The 18,586-nt window shown below is 40.9% G+C and overlaps 1 protein-coding gene across 4 annotated transcripts in view; it reads left to right on the top strand.

Moving 5' to 3' along the window:
* The window catches only part of PDGFD (platelet derived growth factor D), a 136,970-nt gene extending 122,470 nt beyond the window's left edge, over positions 1 to 14,500 (top strand). For all 4 annotated transcript variants that reach the window (XM_041417033.1, XM_041417031.1, XM_041417032.1 and 1 more), the window contains 2 exons: positions 485 to 699; positions 11,004 to 14,500. In XM_041417033.1, coding sequence (XP_041272967.1) covers positions 485 to 699; positions 11,004 to 11,138 — 350 coding nt within the window. In that variant the 3' untranslated portion in view covers positions 11,139 to 14,500. The remainder of the gene's footprint in view (positions 1 to 484; positions 700 to 11,003) is intronic.
* Positions 14,501 to 18,586: the final 4,086 nt, after the last annotated feature.

Here is an 18,586-nt window from a genome sequence, read left to right as displayed (position 1 = left end):
CCCCCAAAAAATGTTCCCCAGGGGCCCCAGGAAGGGCCTTTTTTTTTCCCCAAAAAAAAAAAAAAAAAAAAAAAAAAAAAAGTAGATCTTAGCATCTAAGTAAGCCAGGTATAAACAGAGGAGGGAAGAGAGTGGCAGAGGTGGAATCTCTTGCCCAAGGATCCAGTGTGGAGTGACAAAGCAAATAAAATGACCAGTCTTCAACTTTCAGGCCAGTATTTTACTGCAAACCTTCCCTGCACCTTTGTAGTTGGTGTGATCTGTGCTGTGGCAGTCAGTGGGAGAAGGATGACGGGCTGGATGGCCACGTGTAATGATTTAAAATTGGTAGGTTTATGTTTATCTGTTTGGAAATCACTCCTATAGTTCACATATTTTTCAACCTGCACCCCATCACTCTGTGTTATTGACTGCCTGGGGAGCAGCATCAACCAGAGGAATGTCCCACACTAACCTCACTAATAAAACTTCTTTTGCATTGCAGTTGACTTGGACAGGTTGAATGATGATGTGAAGCGTTACAGCTGCACTCCAAGGAACTACTCTGTCAATTTAAGGGAGGAGCTGAAGCTGACAAATGTCGTTTTCTTCCCCCGCTGCCTCCTTGTCCAGCGCTGTGGTGGAAACTGTGGCTGTGGGACTCCAAACTGGAAATCCTGCACCTGCGTGTCAGGGAAAACAGTGAAAAAGTATCATGAGGTATTTTCATTCTTTCTTTGTTACTTCTTTTGGGTATTTTTTGCTTGCATGGATTCTGAAGCCTTTTCTCAGAACTGTGTGTGCTGCTTGTTAATAGACTATGTATGTATGAGAAAGAGGTGTTGGCAGTATTTATGTGTAAGTTAACTTAGAAGAAGTTGGAGAGAACTTTGGCCACTTCTGAGTAGATGCCACCACAGCATCCTAGTGAACTTTGTTTCAAGAATGAGCCTTATGTTGGACTGATTATTCCCAGTCAAGGACTAATACAAAGTAAATGTATATACCACTGGAAATACTCTTTTTAGTAACACAGAGACATGGGTTCCTTGAGATGTTTGATTTCATTTCCTCTTGCTTTAAACTCATGCTCACACTTGGAAATTACAATTAAGTCCCTAGTAAACTCTGTTCCCTTCCAAATTTATTACTTATAGAAGGCAGCTGAATCATTCAGCCTTAGCTTTTTTTCCCCACTCAGCAATTTTTCAGGAAGGCAAAATTTTTCATAGGAACAATGTCCATTATTTTAATCCATTCAGGATGCATCTAGAGAGGAATACCACAATGAAAGAGCATTTTGTATTCTTTCCATTTACACAGTATTTTCAGATCAAGACATGAGCAATGTTCCCCAAAGTGAGCATATCTAGGAAGTTTACTTGGTAGTCGCCTTCCAATTGTTGGAAGGTAGGATAGCTCTATGCCACGCTGGCTTCTGACTTCTGACACATATCTCTTGTAAGAGTATGATTTACCACTTGGCTTAAGACCCAAGTGAAAATGAACTATATGAACTTCAAACCTGGATGCGATGTAGGCTCATAACATTAAGGCATTATCTTGAGAGACCCTGGGGCTGCAATTGAAGGCCAGAGCAGTGTGGTTACTCTTTTCAAAGGTAAGAGATATCTTCTCACACATAACTGCAGAATACAGCATACTACACATGCTAGGACTGGAGAATAGTTAATATTTTTTCTAATTTTAAACAAGATGCAGGGGATGACCCTAGTAATTACAGAGCAGAAAGCCTTATCGCAGTGGTAGAAAAGTTAATTGGAAAAAAATTAATAATATAAAGCATCTAGATGACTGTGAGCTGATAAAATTAACACAGAATGCCTTATATATGAATAAATATTTATACAGCACCACAGTATACAGTGCCAGTCCTATTGCACAAGAATGCTAAAAGGACTGGCACCTCCTGCAGAGAGCAAACAGTCAGCCAGACAAGATCAGACATGGATTAGAAGCTGGTTAAGAGATAAAGAGCAACGAGGTGGAAGAGACAAGCAATTTTCTAAATGGGAAAGGGCTATCTGAGGGTGCCCCCAGTACAAAGATTATTATTTCATGTGTGTTCAGTCTGGAGGAGTTGAACAGAGGGGTGACAAAAATGACAGGTGGCACAGGAGATAACATACTTGAACAGCAGAGAAGGCTGTGAGGAATTTCAGAAGGTCTTTTAACTGCTTATAAATGCAGGTTAGAAAAGCAGCAAGCATTAGGATGAGTGATCTCAACTATTTATTCATATAATACTGGGTGTGTGAGGGGAGGAGGAAGAAATGAGGGGTGGAAATTGGGCTAAAGGTCAAGCAATGAATCCCTGTGAAGAGCTTCAGGAAAACAGTTTAGTGCAGTGATAAGAAAAAGACAAGTGACAGTCTTCTTCAGGAAGAAGTGGAGGTGAAGGGGTAGTAACACAGTACATATTGTGGTCTGGATAAATTGGTGGGGGACTTGACCATTGGTGCTTAAAAAGAAAAAGTCAGGACTAGAAAAAATAAAAAGAAGCATCAAGCATACATCATGAGAGATGTAGGGGAAGATACAGATCAAAAACATATTTAAGGAAAGTGGCTCAAAAGTTTTGGATCATTTCATTTAGGAAAAAAAAAATCTAAAGAGAGGATACAGAGAAAGATAGAAAATAATGAATAGCAGCTAAAGGAAGATTAGACCTTCCTAAGTAATCTTTTCGTTAAGAAAAGAACAAGAGAGAGACTGGAAGGGAGCTAAATTAAAATTATAAAAAGGAATTGGGGGTTTTTTTCCAAAGTAAATCAGTATGGAATTTCAACACTTAAATATGAGTTGTGCATAATTCAGAAGATTTCTGAAAGAACTAGTAGTCAAATATAATAAGGAATCCTGTGTTACAGCTGTATCAGAAATTAAGTCAACTGTTGACAGTAGCTAGAAAGAAAAATGCTGATTATAAATATGTTGTAAAGCACTTACTTTTTCAGGTGTTTGGAAATAGGTAGTGCTGGAATACCAAAATATCGCACTAGCCAGGTATTGCTCAGCATCAGGATGTCATGAATTATGACTGCCCCAAATTAATCACTAAATTCAGGAAATTCAACATTCACTCAAATATATCACTGCTAATTTATTTTCCTACTCATTTCTACTCCGAATTCAATGTCTGAAACACTGTCTTGAATATGAATTCAAGACAGTGTTTCATCTTTAACATTAAATGGCCTTTGTAAGTTGAAATTTAAATTTTATCCCTTAGGGATGAATTAACAGCTCACTGAGAAGATATTTAGCCAAGTGTCTCCCATTAACATGAATGGAAGTCATGCAGATAAATTCTTGTATGACATACTAAAGATGTGTCCATGAATTTTAGTCCAAAATGTTTTCCACTTTATTATTATTATTAGCCACACACAGTTAATCAGTTTTATTCTTATTGTCGTTTGACACTTTAATTTTCCTTAAATACCAGGTGGAAAAGGCACATGCCAGTTTTAGAACCATAGAGCCAGTTTACTCATTTAAAAGCCAGTTTGAAACCCACTAACCTTATCCAAAGAGCCTTTACTTGCATAACGAAGGATGGAGCTTTGCACTTTATGAAATCCCCAGCACCATTAATTTGGTTAAAAAGTTCAGCCTTCTGCTGCAGGAGAACATAGGCCAGATTCAAACACAAGTCTCAGTTAATTTAATTTACAGAAGACACCAGAAGGAAATATAGGTGGTGGAACAAAGAAAGTGTTTGAAGTAGCTGAAACTGAGTCCTGCAGACCCCAGAGCACTTCTCTTGTCAGACTGATTTTCCCTAACTTCTATCCTGGAATTTCATCTGCTGAGCTCCTGAACCTGCAAGAGCTTTGTGTCCTGCACATGGATATGCTTGTCCTCAAAAGTAAAAATTTCTCTGGAGATCATTTAAAAATTCCCTGGCATTTCTGAGCTACCTAGTATTTCTGTGCAAGACAGGCAAATTTTCCAGAAGCGATAGGCTCCTTTTTGGCTTTGTGGCAAGTGCTGGAGTAGCATGTTGGCAGCTGTGGGGACCTTAAAGTCTAGGGTGTTTCTTGAAAGAGAGGCTTCTAGTCCAGAGAAATTTCAAGGTTATCTTCTCCTTGTGCACTTAATGCTTTTTAGTTCCCTCTCAGTTCATGTTCAAAGCCTCCCACTGTAATCACTGAGCACTCTCTCCTAGCCTAGCCTCTCAGGACTAATAGCTGTCATGTGGAGCCTTTAATTTTCCCAAGCTGAGAGTGCTGCTCCAGTTCCCTGAATGGAATGTACAGCTCTTTTCTATCATGTCTGACTGTAGGAAGTGATGTTGCAATGCTCTGTTGCAAGGGAAAGACAAAGCAATACATGGAAGTGGACACAGCGCACCTTAATCAAAGCTCAGCCTACTTTCTAAAGCAGACCTGATCTAAAAATGTGTTTCCCACTACAGTTCATTTCCTTAAAAATGCCTGGAGTTTCTCTTTAAAGAGGCACAGGCTCTAAACCTGGAGATTACTCAGCGCAGAGCACGTGTAGGGGAACTCAGGCCAGGACTCAGATCAGCTGTGGCTGTATTATCCAGCCAGCATGCACATATCTCAGAGAAACAAGAATTCAGTTTCCCCATCTCATTGCTGTACCTGATGAGATGTGAAATGCGTTTCCCTGGGGAATATGTGCTCTTAAGGTAGCAACCAGAATTTGTCAGAATGTGTAAACCTCTGCAAACCAAGTGCTGAGCTGCACAACTAAGGGACATACAAGGAAAAAATAAAAATGGTGCTAGCTGATTGCGACTTACCTACTTATTTGTCTCTCCTGTAAAGCCTGATGTGTTGTCAACTGTCTATAAGGTGCTTCTTCCCCCACCCCTTTCTGAAGCATTATGCCTCAATTCAAGTTCAATGTTGACTGCAGCTTGTCTGGTGCCTTCAGAGGACGTACATTCAGTTGATTCTCAGAGAAAAGGTTTTGATTAGTGTTAGGGTGGCAATTTCATAACCTTTGGTTGCCTTGAGAGAGGCAGTAGGTACCCCCGAGCACACAACACTGTATCTTGGCACAAGTTTCTAGGGCATAAAAGCAGCTTCAACTGAACCAACACTGCAAAGTGAAAACAAGACAGAGGGAATATTACAGGGGAGACGAGAACATGGGAGCACAATAGAGAATTAAAAAGCGGAACTTCAGTTAGACAAACTTACTGCAGTGGAGTTAAGAAATGTAACTAATACAATTTGATGCTATTGGGGCTTTTTTCTTTTCTTCTTTCATTTTTCACAGAAATGGGAAGCAAACCTTAAGGAGGCACTCGAGAGAAAGGACAATAATTCTCAGCCTGTCCTTACACAGGGAAACATAAGATAACTGGTCAAAAAATGCTGCTGACACAACAAAGGGAATTTGCTAAGGGATTAAAAAGAGCTAGAATCATCAAAGCAGTGTGCAAGGAATATGGGCTGATTGCTGTATGTCCTGGAGTTGATAGTACATGTTTAAAGGAGATAAAAGGTTGTTATGGTAATAAAGGCATAGAATGAGCCTGACAAAAGAGTTAATTCATGGAATATTGTACAAGAAGCAGCAATGGGATTTATTTGGAATGCAAGTACAAGGAAACAAAATGAGTCAGAAATGACTGCTAGGTCACGGGATGAGCAGAGAGTGCACAGAAGTGCAGTGAGAGAAAAAGGTTCATTTTTAGCTAGATGAAAAATGAAGTTTTTTGGTTGACATCTGGAAGTGAAGTGAGACATCCTGTGACATGTCAGGACAGAGAGGCAGTTTGTGAAGGAGGAACACCTGTGTCTAGTCAGTGAGAAAACAACAGCTGTAGCATAATGCACACATAATTGCTGACAAGATCAGAATGAGTGAGGGTCTTGTTGGTGTCCCATGTGTCCAGTGAGAAAACAACAGCTGTAGCATAATGCACACATAATTGCTGACAAGATCAGAATGGGTGTCCCATGTGTGAAAAACATCGTAGCTTTAGTGAGTGCTTCAGGTACTTGAGTTTTAAGCTAATTCATTTTTTCAATGTTTGTTGTATTAAAAGCAGATATTTCTTATGCATACAAATAAAAAAACCAGAAACAATAATCCCATCTATATTTAATAATCCCTTACTTTGCCTGCTACCACTGATCAGCAAGCCAACTCATTTTTCTTGTTCCCAATACCCTGTAATTATCTCTGGTAAGAAAGCATATATCTTTGGGTCTATGTCATTGGTTTAGGCTATGTTCCTACTAGAGTAAAGGTCCTTGTGCTACATTATGAACCACATTCCCATTATACTTGGCTTCTTATACTCAGAGCACAGCCAAACCATGTGTGACCTTTGGATTAGATAACTTTCAAAAATTGCAGAGTAAGATTTTTTTCTGTCTATCAGAACTTGGATCTATGTTGACTGTTTTGCACTTTTGATGCTTCCTCTTTCATGAATCTCAGACAAATATAATTTGGTTTTCATGCTAGAATGGTGTTATTTTTAGATGTGCAGAAGGAGATTAGATAATGCTGCATAGCAGAATTTTAAAATAAGTTCTGCAAAGTACAAATTTCACTATCTAAAATAGCATCCAGAGTTGCTCACCATTCTCTGTCACAAGAATATGAAGCTAATTAGATAGTGGATAAGCCATAGTCATATTATTGATTTTCTGTAGGCTTCTTAAGCTAATCAGAAAGAAAAAAGAAGCTGATTTTTGAGTGCGGTCTTGTTTTTTTGTTGGTGCTTAAAATACTGGTCAAGAAGTTAAAAAAAACATGTTACTGTTGTTACTAATAAGTAAATGATAAGTCAAATTCCTCAGTCTGTGAGGAATTTTTTTTTTTTTAAGTTTTGACTGGGTTTGCTATCCCTGTTTGCTTTTTGATAAAACAGAAATCAGCCATCATGGACTGTCATGGCTAAATGTTGCCTGACTTCAAGGGTCAGTGATACCTGGCCAGAACCATCAGCAAATGCTGAAGGGATGGTTCACCTCATCTGGCTCTACCCATCTAATACTGTGAGTCCAAGCTTTGGGCTCCTTTCCTAGTCCCCAGAGGTAGCCCTGCCAGAGGTGGGTGTTCCAGGTGAATCATGCTCTGCAGTTGCTGCTTTATTCCGGCTTCTACTGGAGACCTGCCGTCCATGGATCCGAGTGAACAACTTCTCTCCAGCTGGGTCCTTTTCCTGGCAGTCACTGCCACTCTGCTGTTCTTAGCCCTAGACCTTGAAGTGCTAAGAGTTCTTAAGTGTTCTTACAGACCTGCTGAGATGATAGGGGCCATCAGCCCTGACTTTCTGTGCTCCACAGGCAACAGGAGAGCACCTGCTGCCCCCAAAGCACAACCCAAACTGGTACCATACACCTCCTGGAAAGGCAGCCCTCAAACAGTCTGGAAACCCCCCAGTTCCCTGGAGGGCTGTCCAAGTGGTGCATGGGTCTGACTTAAACATGTGTGCCCTAATTCCACTTGAAGTTTTTCTGGCTTCAGCTTCCAGATCCTGTTTTCTGTCATGGCTTTGATCTCATTTAAACAGGCTTTCAGAAACTGGCATCCAAATTCAATACATGGTCAATGAGCAAGATTGCTGGCAGGGAAACACGTGTAAGCATTTTCTTTATATTTCCTACATCACCGCCCCCAAAGAAAGTTATGTGGTGGCTACAGTCATCTTACCTTGAAACTTCTCAGATGCTCAGGCACATCTACAAAATAGAATGCCATCCAGCATATTGGTGTGCTCCTGTGGGGATGTCTGCACAGAAAATTCCCTGCTGTACTTTTTTTTGTATCACCTGTAAGCACCAAATCCAGCTCAAAAGCAGAATAATCTGTCTTGATATAATTTTAATTATTCTAATAGTTTAATGACCATAATTTACTCTGTGTTTGATGAGCGGGACATGGCTGTAGTTGCATGCTCTTTGTGAGGCAGTGATCTGAGTCTGAGGCACTGCAATTTGATGAGAGGTGACAGACACTGATCCTTTAATTTGAAAACTACAAGGTTGTTCCTTTTCACCCCTAAAAAAAAAAAAAGCCCTTTGAGCATTCTAGACCTGTCATATCCATATTTTCTTAGAATTACTGATCCCATGAAAAAATGAGTAATTAAATGTCCTCAACAGAATTTATTTGAACTGTTCTCATTAATTCAGTAGTTCCTCAGTTTTAAGGCTGTGACCATGTGATAAATAAATAGCAGCTATTTGCATAATAAAGGCTTGTCTTCCTTCTACTGTGGTCACCAGAAATGGCCTTATTTCCAGGTTCTTTTCAGTTCCCTTGTACTTAGATGAAAATAAAACTACTAGGTGGGAGTGAGACAGGGAGCTTTGAATATCCGTTCTGTGATCAGCTATTAAAGTAGCTCTGATGAAGGACCTGGACAGGCTGAATCTGAGACCAGTTGTGTGAGGTTCAGCAGGGCCGAGTGCTGGGTCCTGCACTTGTGTCACAACAGCCCCAGGCAGTGCTACAGGACGTGGCAGAGTGTCTGGAAAGCTCTCTGGCAGAAAAGGCCCTGGGGGTGCTGGTTGACAGCAGCTGAACATCAGCCAGGGTGTGCCCAGGCGGCCAAGAAGGCCGATGGCACCCTGGCCTGGATCAGCACTGGTGTGGCAGCAGGAGCAGGGCAGTGGCCGTCCCCCTGTACTCAGCACTGCTGAGGCCACAGCTCCAGTCCAGGGAAGGGGAACAGAGCTGGAGAAGGGTCTGGAGCACAAGGCTCACATCTGAGGGAGCTCAGGGTGTTTAGACTGGAGCAAAAGAGGCTCAGGGGGAACCAGGGTGTAGCAGGTGGGGTGTGCCTCTTCTCCCAGATAACAAGCGTCAAAACAAGAGGATGTAGCCTCAAGTTGCAGCAGGGGAGATTTAGACTGGATATAAGGGAAATTTTCTTTACTGCAACGATGGTCAAATATTGCAACAGGGAAGTGTTAGAGTTGCTATTCCTGGAAGTATTCAAAAAGCATGTGAGATGTGGCGTTAGGGGACAGAAGTTAGTGGTTGACTTGCTGGATGCTGGGATGAGGGTTGGACACAATGATCTCAGAGGCCTTTTCCCACCTAAAGGACTCTATGATTTGATAATTTTAGCTGTGTTCAATCACTGTTTTCCTGTCTTGTCTGAGGAAGTGCCTGACAGTTAATTTTCTTATCAGCAAAGCCTATATACTGTGCTCATGCTTCTTAATAAAAAACACAGGGAAAGTCCCCAAGCTGTCAGATGGTCTGTTAACTTAAATACAGTCCACATCTTTGCTCTCATCCCACTGCATACTTTGATTTGCTCTAGCTGGAAAAAATCAGATCTACCTACCCTATGATTTTGCAAGCTGCCAGTCATCTGGATTGGTTATAATTTGCTGGAAGACTTCTTTAAATAAGGAATTTATCATGGGTTCAGTGTCAGCATCTGTACTTGATTTTTAAAGTACACTTTCTTTGAAAAAGCATTTTTGAAGTTGTGATCTATTTTTAGCTCTGTAATAATTGCAGCAACCTGATTGAGTTCAGTTCCTTTGTGCTTGGGATGACAGTGTGATACAGCAAATTGTCCTAGTGTCCATCATTTATTGCATATATGGATGTAAACAATGTTTGAAATCAATTCAAAGATACTATATTTCTGTTGCTCAAAAAAAAAAAAAAAATTACATTTCCGCATTTCTAACAGGGCAAAATAATTCTGTTTTCCCAACACAGAACAGCAGCATGTCTGTACCTTGCTACCTTGCTTAGGCACAGTCCTTCCTTTCAGTATTACGTAGGCTAAATATAAATTTCATCACAAAACAGAGTACAAAATAATAGACTATGTTCAGTGTTTATCACTTCTGTTATAGCTCATGACTTTTCTAGCCTCAAGGCATTAATGGCAGAGGTCTCATCCTGAGAGCTGCTAACCTGCCTGCCCTTCCCCACCCACCCTGCACAGCATCTCTGGTTGTCCTTTGGCAAGTGCTTCACATTTACTTTCTGGGGCTTTCTAATTCTGTTGAAAATGCTAATACTCTGTTGATCTGGAACACAGCCTCTTATTCCCTGTCATTTCTGGACCCATATCAACTCTTGTATGGTGTTATGACATCAAAATAAACTGCTTTGTAAAAAGGAAAAAAAAAAAAAAGGATTATTAGGGCAGAAATATGAGTGCTTCAGTGGCTGAGGTGTTACAGGTATTTAGGTATTACAGTGGCCACTTCCCAGTTGGCCACTGGCTTTGGGAGGTCATGCACTTAAATAGACAACTCTCCATCTTTGAACAAGCAAGAGAAATCCAGCTGATATGGCAGTCACTTGGGCAAGCTAGCTCCTTTTTGCAACCTTCCTAGGGGTCTCGAGATCATCTTCCCTAGACAGAATTTTTTCAGTAGTGTCTATTGTGATGCATACTTCCCTAGGAAGTAACTTCGTTTTCTTGTTTGCTTGACATTATTCACATTAAATTCTTCAGAAATCATTTAGGTTGAGGCAGATATTTTTAAGGTAAGCCAACAAAACTCAGATTCCACCAAAACTCAGTGGTATCTGACACATGTTTTGTGCAAGCTCCTTCATCTCCTTCTGCCCTTCACAAGTATTTCAGTTTTGGACCAATTCTAATGATATGTGCTTCAGAAATTTCAAATTGTGTAAAAAAATGTTCCTTGTTCTTATGAGCAGAAATATTCTACAAGGGAGAGGAGGGACAGGGCAACTCAAATAGGAATAGGACTGCAAAAATGAGCCAAAGGAAACCTGCTTGATAGTTCGCATGCAAAGGAACAACTCTGGACATGGCTAGGAAACTGCATGATACAAAGATACCTGACGAAGGAAAAAATACAGTCTGTCCAAGCTCCAGGACAAACAATACAGCAGGATGTCAAAGTGTGCAAAGAAAAAGCTGGAAATAAAACAAAAATGTGTCCAAATTAATGATGGTCAGGGCCATTAAGGGCTGTTGGTGCCCTTGGGGCCCCAACATTCTCATCCTCAGATCTCCAGCAGCGTTTTCTAATTCAGTGCATTTTTGTTGATCCTCCCAGGTGCTGAAGTTCGTCCCTGAGGCTGGGCATACCAGAAGAAGAGGCAGAATCAGGAACAACATGTCCTTGGTAGACATACAGCTGGATCACCATGAGCGCTGTGATTGTGTCTGCAGTTCAAGACCACCCCGATAAAAAAGGAAAAAAAAAGAAGGAAAAGAAAAAGCCAGACACACTAATTGCATCTTACCGGACATTTACTTTCAAGCAGGATTGCTCTGAGGACCTTTACTCACTAATCATTTGAAATTTGCTACTAGCCTGCCTTAGCAATTAGCAAAAATCATTGCTGTGCTGATTAGTGTCATGGCAACTAAACAGATACAGAATACATTTATGTATCAGCATCCAAGAATTTAGGATTGTGGTTATCTGTAGCTAGATTCTGAGGATTGAGATTTTAAAAGCTCAGTTGCAGTCCTTAGGCACAGTGCCCACTGAATTTTAATACCAGGTATGTAGGTATTTTTGGTAGCTGGCAATGAAATAGCATTGTGTTTCTTTTTCACTCACCAGTCCCTACACTCAGATTCTGCTCCCATTTCTACCTCCTCAGCTCTCCTGATGGTAGGTGGGGTTTTATGGTGGGTAAAAATGAGGCAAGAATTTGAGCCTGTAGGAGTGCAAAATGGTTTGCCCCACTCTCAGAGGGAACTTCCCAGCATTCTGGCCCAACAGAGTGAGATAGAATGCTTGAAGTCCATCATTACATAAAATCACACATCAGTGAAGTCAAATCTCACTGTTTGTACTCGAGCAAATCGTGTGCTGAAGTTAGTAGATGCTTTGCATAAGCCAGGACACTGAGGGTGGTAGGGGGTGCTGAGGCTGGAGCTTTTGCCATGGTGGCTCCATGGCAGTCATCACCCAAGTGCTTCTGCAAGAGGGGGCTCCTGCCAGCTCCCCAGGTAAATAAAACCTGTGGGCTGGAACTGATTTTGGTCACTACCTACCTGATCTGGGTCCCTGCCCCTTGCCCAGAGGGGCCCCACAGTTGCCCAAGAGGAGCCCCCTCTGCACAAGAAGGGAGAGCCAGACCTCCCCTTGGATCCTCCTCGCAGCGTTTTGAGGAGTGCCATGCTTTCCTGTGGAGGAGATGAAAAGAGGGCACTTGTTTGTTGAAAATATTGATTTGTTTTGCAGTTGTGTTACTGGGAAACAAAACTGTGTTTGAGATTTAATTATCATTATTTGGTTTGGGATTTCTTTATTTGTTTTTTAACTTCGTCATATATGCATTAATCTTAGTTATCTGAGGTTAGTTGTCTCGTTCCAGCTCTGTGTATTGCCATGGTTAAAGTGTTGACAGTGAATTTCTTTTTTTATTATTGCATTTTGCTGAAGCGTATTAGCTCATTAAGTATTGTCTGTCAGTCATCGAAAATGTGCATCAACTTCCAGAAAATTATTACTAAATACCACCTCATAATAAAATTAGCACTTTAAAAGCTACAGCATGGCTTCCTATGCCTTTTAAGCTATTACAAAAGTGCTCTAGCTGAAATAAGAAAAAAGATCCTTCCAAACTAGCGTTAAGGATTTTCAAATGCTGCTCCAAAAATGTAAAAACCAGGCAGATGTAAGTTTTGCAAAGAATTGGAGTTTTGATCATGAATGTAACAGAGGGAATAGGGTGGCACATTTAATGGCTGAGGTTTTATGTTTTATAGTAGACATAGGCTGCATCAAATCATCTTGTCCGTGTTGGCTCTTGTCTTTCTGCCTCTCTGAAAGAGTGAAGTAGGTTGACAGTAATGCATTATAATTAGTGGAAAATGGCATGTGCTGTAAAATACAAGGCCTTCAAACCAGTATGTTTTAGTACTCCACAGATTTGTTACAAAAGCACCCTAATGGTCTCATTTTCCTTCTTCATCAGCTCAAGTATTTTGTAAGTGCTTTTTTATAATTTTAGCAAAACTTCGCTGAAAGATCCCTTGGAAATGTTGTGTTACTTTCTTTCCTGTACTTTAACCTTGGAGATTCAGAAAATGTGGAGGTTTTATTATTTATATTAATTTTTCCTCTCTGGCTCCCAGATGTCTGTTTAAAAATGCTCCTGAATGCTTACTTGGGAAGTGATTAATCATTTTTCAAAGCAATTCACATTTAAAGAACAGCCATGTACCACCTTCATTTTGTAGTTCAGGACTATTTAAAGAACATCTCATTCTTTTTCTGTCTCTAGCTCAATAACAAGATTGACCCAGCCCTTCCATAAGTCTTAGCTAAGTTTGGAATAAATCTGCGTGCAAGACCTTGGCAGTACGGATTGTTTCTGAGATCCTGAACTCCTGTTTGTATCTCTGACTGAGTCATGCCTAAGCACTCTGATTTCATAGCTAGCATTGGTTGCAGGATACACAGATTTCACAAGGCTTTGTGCTCTAAGTGATCCTTTGATTCCCACCCTCCAAGGGGGACTGGGCAGCAGGCAGTGCTGCGCCAGGTGTGTGCCACGCAGCACCGCCTGCTTGCGCAGTCCCACCCCTGCAGCCGCGGGTTGTGCCTCCTGATCGGGGAATTTCAGCCTTGGCTGGGAGCTGAGTTACCCCTGGAGGCAACTGGGAGAGGCTCTGCCATAGTGTGCCTTCGTCCAAAGGTTGAAATCACACAGTTTGGGTGCATTCCTTTCTCTCCTTTGGCTGTACAGAAAGATTAGAAATTTGATTTGGATATCTAAGTGGGATGCACAGAGGTAGATTGTATGAATAGTCCTTTTAAAGACTGAGCAGCTGAGAATTCAGCTGAGTCAGACAAAGGCAGCAGTGGATGCCAGGGTCCAACAGAAAAATTCAGATGCAAAGTAAAAAAAAATCCTCTTGCTTAATGATAGGTTTGCCTTCTTAAATGTAAGCTAAGCTTGTCTACAAAGTTTAAAGTATTACTCCTGGGACACTTACTAATTAATGGAACCATTCAGTGCTTCCTGCTGCCATACAAACACCATGCTCCCAGCCAGTGCAGGCAGGTCAAGGATGGGCTTTGTGTGGCAGTGTGGCGATGATAACATACATGTGAACTAAGAAAAACTCCCCAAAATCCAGGCCCCAGGATGCAGTGACCGACCCTGTTGAACTCAAAAATCAGAAAAATTTTCCTTTTTATCTGTTAGCAGAAATTGCAAAAGTGTACCTCCATATGTTTTTCCCTCTTTTGTCTTTGTATAAAATTGTTATGTTGTTTACATACTATTTTAAGTTAATGAGCAAAGATGTTAAAAAACCCTAATCTGGTTCAGTTTTATTCGTGGAATTGGAAACCCCCCAAAATAAATACATTTTCAAAGGCAATTCAGAAAGAGTCCTAATTTTGAACTACTCATCAGCTTTTTATTTACTATATTCTTCTGGGATACAGCCTACTTTCTCAAGTGCAATCTATGTATTTTTTTTTATCTCAGTTAAATGCAGCTTTCCTAGCAGTACTTCTTACTTGATGCAGTATGTAATGTGTCTTATCTTGATGAAAAAATAAATACTGCTTTTGAAAGAAGATACTCTGAGTGATTATTCATGTTTGGATGAAGAAAAACCTGTTATTTACTGAAAGACATTTCTACAACATGACATCATCTACACTCACAAGGTCTCCTTTTGAATTTTAGCAGTCATTCCCGGGAGCATCAGGGAAGGACCAAAGTGCAATTTTGGTATAATCGAGTTTGAACCCCCGAGCTGGCACAGCTTCCTTGTGGAGCAGCAGCAGTGTGACAGCAGCAGAGCATTTCTTCGAGCTGGATTAGGGCACCCCCCCCGTATTTGGTGCTGATCTCAGCCTGCAGGCTTGGCTTGGCTCCAGGAGAGATGTCCGCACTCGTCTTGCTATAGCTGCTCCTTACTGCTGAAGGAAGCTGCTGCAGGAGCTCTGCATCTCACCTCAGCAAGGGCAGAGCTAAGCACCCAATGCGTGCCGGGCAGCTGAAGGAGCCTAGGGCCTCTCGAGTTGGGCACATCTGAGCTGTGCTTCTGCTTTTGGGCATTTCCTCCAGCTTTGCCAGAAGCAACTTTTGCTGTGCTGTGGCAAATAACTTTCAAAGCTTTGGTAACTACTTTTAATTTAAGGTTCTTGTGTTAAGATGAAGCTGCCTTAGGCCTTCACTGGATCTTGGACTGAATAAGAACATTAAACTTTTGCGCAATTGATTATTCACCAGCCAGATCCCCTGTCTGATAAGGGAAATACAGACAGCATACAGTAGCCTGGGAACCCCGCTTTTTAGTCGGTCCTCGTGCATGAGCACCTTTTTCTGTACAGTAATGCAACTGATCTGAAACAGTCAGCCATACAGAGGAGCTTATTTATCCTCTTTGGTCCTTGTTACTCAGAGAAAAAAATACTGTATATTTTTTCCATTTTTTATTTTTAAAGGCAGTCAGAAGAGACATTTGCTAACAAAGGAATCATTTCTCATTTCTCTTGCATACAGTGAACAGGGCCATAGTTAATGGGTAGAGGAGATATTTTTTGCCTTTTGGAAGAGCACTGAATAAACTTCATAGACAGCAACTCAGCAACTGCAAAATGTTCAAGGATGATATAAAGCTCCTCCCACCTGGCATTGCTACACACCTCCATAAGTAATGGCTAGCTAACACCAGTTTGTCCTTATGCTCACAGGACAAGGAGTGTGTGAGTGAAAGCTTTAATAAATCTGAAATTTGGAAAGCAGCTCTGCATCTCTCTTAGTCTGTAAAAGTATATGGTTCACAACGTCGTTCAGGAACTCACCATCACCTTTTTCTAAAAGTAGTGGGCTTTTTAAACATTCTTCTTCTCCTTTTTGAAGAACACAGAATCTTCCTCTAGCTAATTTTAAGATCTGTAGCAGCTGTAGAAATACTTGCCTGTAAATTCAGTTAAGATTTCTCTTGTTCTTGTCCATACACACTGCTGTAATGTACATTCAGCAGAGGTCCAATTTGTACTTATTCTCCCAGGGGCTCCAGTGCAGCACATCATGAAAATTTAGAAATCAGTATTCCTGTCTCTCATTCTAGGAGTTTTAACTTTGTTTATTGACAGTCTTGGTGAAGTATGCTGAAATAAACATTCATAATTTATTTAGTCATTCATTGACAGGCTGTGAAAATCTGCTTTAAATATTCAAAGTACAAATTCAATTTTCCATTTCTTTTCAAAGAATCATAGAATGGCTTGGGTTAGAAGGGACCTTAAAGATCATCTAATTCCAAATGCTTCTCCTAGAAATGGAATTTCCAAACCAGCAAATGTTCTGCCATGAATAATAGGAGGGAAATATTCTAGGTTCAGTCTGTCTTTTAAAACTGATGTGACTTAAGATGGTCTGAAATTCTTGTGGCAAAAAATTGTATTTCAAAACTGAGTTTACATAACCTGATTTTTGAAACTGAGTTTCAAAGACTCATTTATGTATTGCCTATAGAAACTTGCTGTGGCACAGACATGCTTTAATAAAAATGGAAATAGTTATGTAATAACAGTTAATGTATTTGATGCTCCAATTTCAAGCTGACAAAGATTTCTGCTTCACTTGAAAGAATTTCAGTTTCAGAACTAGTACAAAGCAAACAGGATAAAAACGACCTTCAAATAGTTTGACATAAAGGGTCAGAAATTAACCCTTAACTTTTATTCATTGCATTTCCTTAGAAAACTAATAAAAGCAGACATCTTAACCTTTTTGTTCTGAGTGTGAAGAGTATCATCTCAAGTAGGGAATACACTGAAATGACCTGTCTCTGAAACCAGTTTACCATTTCTGAGATGAAGATGGTCTGGAGAACCACCCTTCATATCAATGCAATTCTGTCAAATCATTTTTTGTGCTCCCATTCTTACTGCTTTTGGTCAAAGAATAAAAAAAAATTCATTTGGTTTGGTGATACTGTCCTTCCACTTGCATGTGCTGTGGGAAGAAAGAGGATTCCCTCCCCCAAAATGGGGGACCACTTTCCATTGAAGAATCCCAGGCTGGCTGAGGTGGGAAGGGACCTCTGGAGATGGTCTTGTCCGGCCCTCTGTTCAAAGCAGGGTCATCTACAGCACTACAGCAGTGCTCAGTCCTGTCCAGTTGGGTTTTGAATTTCTTCAAGGATGGAGATTCAGCTCTTTTTTACTAGATTATGTAGAGCAAGGGTGAGGCATTAGTTTTGACAAATTGTGTGGAGACAGAGAAAAGTCTGATGAACCCTTACTGTGGCTCATGGAAGACTCTCCAGTTTGTGATGACCAGGCCTTTCTCCCTGCCACATATATCCAACAGTATCACCAGGATGTTAAATTCCAGGACCAGAAAAAGTATTTTAGGTGGTGTGGGGAGAAGGGCTAAACATCCATGCTGGAGGATTTTCCCCCAAGGTACTGTAACAATTTTTTAGCTTAAATGTTTGAAGAATTCTACCAGTGCACAAGATGAGCAGAGGGACACATGGTACAGGAGGGAGCCCCAGTCACCTCACCACAGCAATGGAGACCCCACACTCTCACTCCAGGCTGCCCTGGAGAGTCTCAGGGATATGGAATACCCATCACCAGAAGCCAAGAGGACAGAGTCCCCATCACCCCAGAGAGGAAGTGGTCACTGCCAGGGGACCATCACGGGAGGGTGAATGCGTCAGCCTCTATCTGGCTGCCAGGCTCAGGAGCCACTAACACTGTTCAGCAAGCTATCACAGGGATCCCTTATACATCAGGGAAAGACTGGAGACTGCAGTTATTTTGCAGCTTCCAGACAGATTCTCTCATTAAGGCACAGGAAAGCAAATTGTCCAGCTTTCCCAGAATATACAGGTCAGAGGCAGTGCAGAGCAGAGCCCCCAGAGCATCTTCCTGAACTTGCAGAGCACCTGATGTAAGAGGCCTTCATTAAATTGTTCTGATACCCAACAGATGGCATTCATTGCAACCTTTACATCAAAATACCAACCCTTGGGTTCTGTTGCTAATTTATTTCAAAAGGTCAGGCAAGGATTTGTGTGCCCTCAAGGAATTGATCACATTATAGGAAGCTGCACTTTCAGTATTCAAATAACCTCACATTGGCAAAACACTGCAATTTTCTCAGTTAAACTGTATCTGAGCACCAATTACACAACTGATTATTAAATGAAGATAAGCCATGTAGGCTTGCATGAAGAAGACTGATTGTTTTTTTCAATTAAAATGAAGACACTTAGGTCCAAATTAGGACCCTGAGAAGAAAAGGTAAGCAAATTAGTTTCACTGGGAAGTGCAGCTACTGCATACCTGAAATGTTCAGGAGCAAATTAGTCAGCGATTTTAATAATCAAAATGGAAGTATCCCTTGAAAAGTCCTTCTACATAAAGCTAATTCAAGGAGCAAATAAAAACTAGCCCTTGCATTTGAATACCATAGCTGATTGCAATGAGCTATGGCCAGCATCAAGAGCTTTTTATTTTATCGGAGTTCTGTCTGACAAGCATTTTAAGAAGTTATGCAATGTTCAGCAAATACCCAACTGGTGTTCTTTACCCCTCACAAAAGTGCTTATTGAAAAACAGAGACCAAAGGGTACTCACTGGATAGACCACAGCTCCCATGGACATGCAAATCTATACATTAAAAAAAGCCACAGCAT

The sequence above is a fragment of the Onychostruthus taczanowskii genome, unplaced genomic scaffold (assembly GCF_017590055.1).
Source record: "Onychostruthus taczanowskii isolate IOZ18803 unplaced genomic scaffold, ASM1759005v1 scaffold54, whole genome shotgun sequence".
Classification (NCBI taxonomy): domain Eukaryota; kingdom Metazoa; phylum Chordata; class Aves; order Passeriformes; family Passeridae; genus Onychostruthus; species Onychostruthus taczanowskii.
The sequence above is the reverse complement of the archived record's forward strand: the minus strand, read 5'-3'. Positions and strand labels throughout refer to the sequence as shown.